This window comes from Mobula birostris, chromosome 14, assembly GCF_030028105.1.
Source record: "Mobula birostris isolate sMobBir1 chromosome 14, sMobBir1.hap1, whole genome shotgun sequence".
Lineage (NCBI taxonomy): Eukaryota > Metazoa > Chordata > Chondrichthyes > Myliobatiformes > Myliobatidae > Mobula > Mobula birostris.
Window position 1 is genome coordinate 49,577,104 of NC_092383.1, and position 6,000 is coordinate 49,583,103.

At 40.9% G+C, this 6,000-nt stretch overlaps 1 protein-coding gene across 2 annotated transcripts in view; it reads left to right on the forward strand.

The window, feature by feature from the left end:
• Positions 1 to 2,726, forward strand: part of kdm5ba (lysine demethylase 5Ba) — a 156,237-nt gene extending 153,511 nt beyond the window's left edge. For both annotated transcript variants that reach the window (XM_072278521.1, XM_072278522.1), the window contains one exon: positions 1,527 to 2,726. In XM_072278521.1, coding sequence (XP_072134622.1) covers positions 1,527 to 1,679 — 153 coding nt within the window. In that variant the 3' untranslated portion in view covers positions 1,680 to 2,726. The remainder of the gene's footprint in view (positions 1 to 1,526) is intronic.
• The last annotated feature ends 3,274 nt before the right edge of the window (positions 2,727 to 6,000 follow it).

Here is a 6,000-nt window from a genome sequence, read left to right on the forward strand (position 1 = left end):
CTCTTATGGTTAAACTCTTTACAGACAATGGCATGCATGGAACCTGAATCTTGGAGCTGGTGCTGGAAAGTGTTGTGCTGCTACGTAATGGTTGCCAATGCTGTTTTTTCTGACAGCACAGGTTCCTTTGAACAGATGTCTTTCACTGTAATGCCATAATGGTAATGAAGGATTAAATGACAGCTGCATTAAAATGAAAAAACCTCTATTTCTCCAAATTGGGCATGAAATATCTTTTTATCAATTAAATGCACTTTAAGTCACTGCTAGAGATCTGGATGCAGGCTTCTAAGTGTTCTGTGAACTTGTGGTTCATCCTGGCGCTGATGCAGAATTTTTACAATTGTCACTATTGCTTTCTAATCTCTCAAAGCTCTTGTTTCTGTAATCTGCAGCACTCTAACTCTGCAAGTTTCCTTTAGTTATTTACAGGACTTACTTTTATGCGATCTTTGATTTGATTGCTCCAGTATTCTGCTTTCTGCTACCAAATATTCCCTCCTAAAACCTGAGTGCCTCTACCGTTTTTCTTAAAACCTGCCTTGGTGAAGACATTAGTCATCTTGTCTTAATCTACTTCAGGCTTCCTAATAAACTTCACGAAGCATTTGGAATGTTTTTGTTACATTAAATGGTTGTGTAGCACCTCTCTTAATATTGAAATGAAAATTAGTTGGGGTCAACCATAGATGTTGCATTCTGGCTGTCCATGTTAGCCACTCATGGAGATCAAGCTGTTCTCCATGCTGCAGGCTCCCCCTCTTCATGCAGATGATGAATTCAAAGCAGCTGCAGGGATTGATGTAGCTTGGTACCAGTGGCATCAGGAGTTGCCTATCAGTACTAAACTCAGCGTAGGACTCTCTTAAGGGACTTCTGCTCCTGATTTTTTCTGAGTTTACTCCCAAAGCCTTCCCTGTGAGTGGGTACAGCACAAGGCAGTGGAGATTTGAGATCAGTTTCCTTCTAGATGAGCTGTCAGTAGAAACCGTTCTGCTGGGTTTACTAGCAAAGCCACATGTGAAAGGCAGGAGCTAGACTTGGTTGTCAAAGGATATTTTAGATGCATGCCATTGGAAGCATTTAATAGGTAGTGGGAGCTTATTCCCACTCTCTCTCCCAGCTACAACAGCCTTAAGTAATCTCACTGATGCTTAATTTCATTTTTGCCTGCCTCTAGTGGGATTAAGATATGGATAAATTCAAGATATGGACAAATTCAAAATCTATCTGTGACCAATTTCTCAGCCAGTGTTTTGCTGAAAATGTAAATGGCACATTTTACTGATGTTCCATGTGTGATGAATAAATGAATCTGCCTAAGCTCTATATAAAGAAATATGAAAAGTCAGCTTTTGAATCTGGATGACAAACATGAATTCACAAATTAGCTAAGATATCATGGCAGTACCTCAATAAAACATGCCTTTTGTCTTCACCAAATTCAACATTGCCAATAAAATCTCAGTATGGAAATACAGTTCTGATGATGAAGTAGTGATGAGCATTTCTCCCTTTTTGTGTAGGTTGACTGGGTCCAGTGTGATGGCAGCTGCAACCAGTGGTTCCACCAGATCTGTGTTGGTGTGTCCTCAGAAACAGCTGAAAAGGAGGACTATATCTGCATCAACTGTACTATAAAAGACCAGGTCAACAGGAATCAGATCGGCCAAGGCTAGCCTTTGGCAGAATGGTGGCAATTCCAAAGGTCCACCAGAAGCAGCAGATTTGATAGCTCTACAACACACATGGTGCTATAATCTCTACTCATGGGATCATCTGTGAGGACTCTCAAACTTTTCCACCTTTGTATCTTCTCATTCTTGTATGAACTTTGTCTGTTGTTGTGAAAATGTATGATGCTGACTACACCCCAGGGGTTTCTACCCATTGCAAAAACAATTGGTTCTTTTTGTATAATACCCTTAATTCAGTTTGCAATTTTGCTCTGTCTCATCTCTGTCTCATTGGGTCTTAACTCACAGTCACCAAATACAAATATTTTTTACATAGGGCCCTCTGTTTAGTTCAGACATCTTTATCTTAAAGAGATTCTGATTTGTTTTGAAGGTTAGTTTTATTTATCTCAGCAATAACAATTTTTGTGAGTTAAAGGACCTGGTATGGTTAAGAGAGTGTTGGTTATTGTACAGAATGGAGGTGTTTAGGTTCCTAGTGGCACGGGATATTAGAGATAGACAACAGACAGAGGTCTGTAAACTTACTGCCTACGCTGTACTTTGGCTTTTTTTGGTAGCTTGTATCTAATGTTAAAGTCTCCTTTGTGAAATAAACCTTTGGTTACAAATAAGTATTTCGGACTGTAATTCGTTAGGTGCCACTTGAAAAATATTGTAAACCAGGGACTCTCCTGTGCTTTTTTTTTGCACCAAGCCAATCTTGACTAGGAGGTAAGTGGCTGATTCATTGACTTATTGGGATCTCAGTGAAGCCCTCACTGTATGGTGAGATGTGGAGTTGTGGGCCTATTGGCAGAGATCTGAGAATCGGTCAGCTGCTGGTCCACTTTCCACAAAAAGTGAGGGTAAAGTTGGAATGCTGGGGATAAAAGATAATGTTGCCCATTGTCCTGTTCTGATACAATGTGTGATTACTAATTTGTGACCTATCTCTCACTCCTTGTCCTTAATTTTAACAATTAATTGGCAGTAATCTAACAATTTTAGTTTAAAGAATAACAAGTTACTTCACAGCAATTAGGATTTTGTAACAGAAAATTGTTTCTTAGCCTTCTGATTAATTCTGTATTCACCAAATATATTTTAATTAATGTGCTATGTGCAATCTTTGTGCCTCCAGAGATTTTAGCTTTTCATATTTGTAATTAGACCATAGGACCATAAGATATAGGAGCAGAATGAGGTCAGTTGACGCATCGAGACTGCTCTGCTATTTCATCATGGCTGATTCGATTTTCCTCTGCCCCAATTTCCTCCCTTCTCCCCATATCTCTCCATGCCCTGACCAATCAAGAATCTATCAACCTTTACCTTAAATATACATAAAGACTGGCCCTCCACAGCTGCCTGTAGCAAAGAATTCCACAGATTTACCACTCTGGCAAAAGAAATTCCTCCTCATCTCCATTCTAAAAGGGCATCCCTCTATTCTGAAGCTATGTCCTCCAGTCTGAGGCTCTCACACCATAGGAAACATCCTCTCCATGTCCACTCTGTCAAGGCCTTTCACCATTTGATAGGTTCCAATGAGGTCACCACTCATTCTTCTGAATTCTAGTGAATACAGGCCCAGAGCCATCAAACCCTCTTCATATGACAAGCCATTCAATCCTGCAATCGTTTTTGTGAACCTCTTTTGAACCCTCTCCAGTTTCAGCTCATCCTTTCCAAGGTAATGGGCCCGAAACTGCTCACAGTACTCCAAATAAGGCCTCAGCAGTGCTTTAAGAAGACTTAATATTACATCCTTGCTTTTCTATTCTAGTCCTCTTGAAATGAAGAGATTGGTCCCAACACAGATCCCTGTGAAACACCACTAGCGGCCAACCAGAAAAGGCTCCCTTTGTTCCCAAAACTGCTCACAATACTCCAAGTGAGGCCTCACCAGTGCTTTATAAAGTTACATTATATCATTGCTTTTCTATTCTAGTCCTCTTGAAATGAATGCTAACATTGCAATTGCCTTCCTCACCACAGACTCAACCTGCAAATTAACCTTTAGGGAATCCTGCACAAGGACTCCCAAGTCCCATTGTGCCTCAGTCTTTTATATTTTCTCTCCATTTAGAAAATAGTCAACCCTTCATTTCTTCTACCAAAGTGCCTGACCATACACTTCTCAACACTGTATTCCATCTGCCACTTTGCCCATTCTCCTGATCTGACTGTACTTCTGTAGCCCCTCTACTTCAAAACTACCTGTCCGTCCATCTATCTTCATATCATTTGCAAAAAAGCCATCAATTCTATCATTCATATCATTGACATATAATGTAAAAAGAATTGGTCCCAACATAAACCCCTGTGGAACATTTCTAGTCACCAGCAACCAACCAGAAAAGGCTCTTTTTATTCCTACTCTTTGCCTCCTGCCAGTCAGCCACTGCTTTATCCATGCTAGGATCATTCCTGTAATACCATGGGCTCATAGCTTGTTAAGCAGCCTCGTGTGGCATCTTGTCAAAGGCCTTCTGAAAATCCAAGTACCCAGCATCAACCGATTCTCCTTTGTCTATCCTGCTTGTTATTTCTTCAAAGAATTCCAATAGGTTTGTCAGGCAAGATTCTCCCTTGAGGAAACCATGCTGACCATGGCCCATTTTATCATGTGCCTCCAATCACCCTGAGACCTCATCCTTAATAATCAACTCCAACATCTTCCCAACCACTGAAATCAGACTTAACTGGCCTACAGTTTCCTTTCTTCTGCCTCTCTCCCTTGAAGACTGGAGTGACATTTGCAATTTTCAGTCTGGAAGCATTCCAGAATCTACTTTTTTTTTTTTTGGCATGTGCATGTGCGCGTCTACGTGCGTCTGTCCGTCATGATGTCTTTTTCATGGCTTTTACAAGGCGCGGAGCGGGAGAGAGACTATAAGGAGTAGTGTGCCACACACAGACATTTTCGCAGTATTTTCCCTTTATTTTACGAGGTCGAGTTGCGATCTCGACACTCAACCTGGCACGAATGGAAAGCGTATTCGGGAGCGGACCCGACTGGTTTCAAACCCAGAACCTCCGCTCCCGGGTCCGGCGCTGATGTCGTTGCGCCAGTAGCTGGCCCCCAGAATCTACTTATGCTTGAAAGATCATTACCAATGCCTCCATAATCTCTTCAGCCACCTTTTTCAGAACCCTGGCATGTATGTCATCTGGTCCAGGTACCTTCAGACCTGTTTCCCTGGAACCTTCTGTCTAGTAATGGTAACTTCACAAACTTCATGCCCCCTGACACCTGCAACTTCCATCATACTGCTTGTGCCTTTCACAGTAAAGACTGGTGCAAAATATTTATTCAGTTCATCTGACATATTTTGACCTCATTATTGCCTCTCCAGCATCGTTTTCCAATGGTCCGATATGCATTCTCGCCTCTCTTTTACACTTTGTGTGTCTAAAGAAGCTTTTAGTATCCTCTTTAATATTTCTGGTAGCTTTAGTTTCATATTCCATCTTTACACTCTTGATGACTTTTTAGTTGCCTTTTGTTAGTTTTTAGAAGTTTACCAATCCTCTATTTTTTGTTCTATTATCTGCCCTCTCTTTGGCTTTTATGTTAGCTTTGACTTCTCTTTCTCTTCGTAGCCACGGTTGTCATCTTTCTTTTTAAATACATATTCCTGTTTGGGATGTGCCTATCCTGTGCCTTCAGAATTGTTTCCAGAAAAAAAATCATCCATTACTGCTCTGCCGTCATCCCCGCCTGTGTTCTTTTCCAATGAGTTCTGGCTAGCTCCTCTCTCATGCCTCCATAATTCCTTTACTCCACTGTAATACTAATACATCTTACTTTAGCTCAAATTTCAGGGTGAATTCGATCATATTATGTTCACTTTCCCCAAAGGGTTCTTTTACCTTAACTCTCATCAATTCTGGTTCATTACATAACCCCCAATCTAGAATAGCTGAGCCCTAGTGGGCTCAACCACGAGCAGCTCTAAAAAGGCATCTCGTAGACAATCTATAAGTTCCCCCTCCTGAAATTGTACACTCATCTGATTTTTCCCAATCTACCTGCATATTGAAGTCCTACATGATTATTATAACATTGCCCTTTTGGCAGCGTGCCTCCCTCAGCGTGCCTGACTTCTTTTCAATACAGTGTGTATCCTTGGACATTAACTCCCAGCTATAATCTTCTTTCAGCCATGATTCATTGATGACCACAATATCATACCTGCCAATCTGCAACTGTGCTGCAAGTTTATTTACCTTATTCCATATTCTGCCTGCATTCAAATGTAATACCTTTAGTCCTGTATTCACCTTTTTTGATTTTGTCCACCTTTTAAGTTGCAAC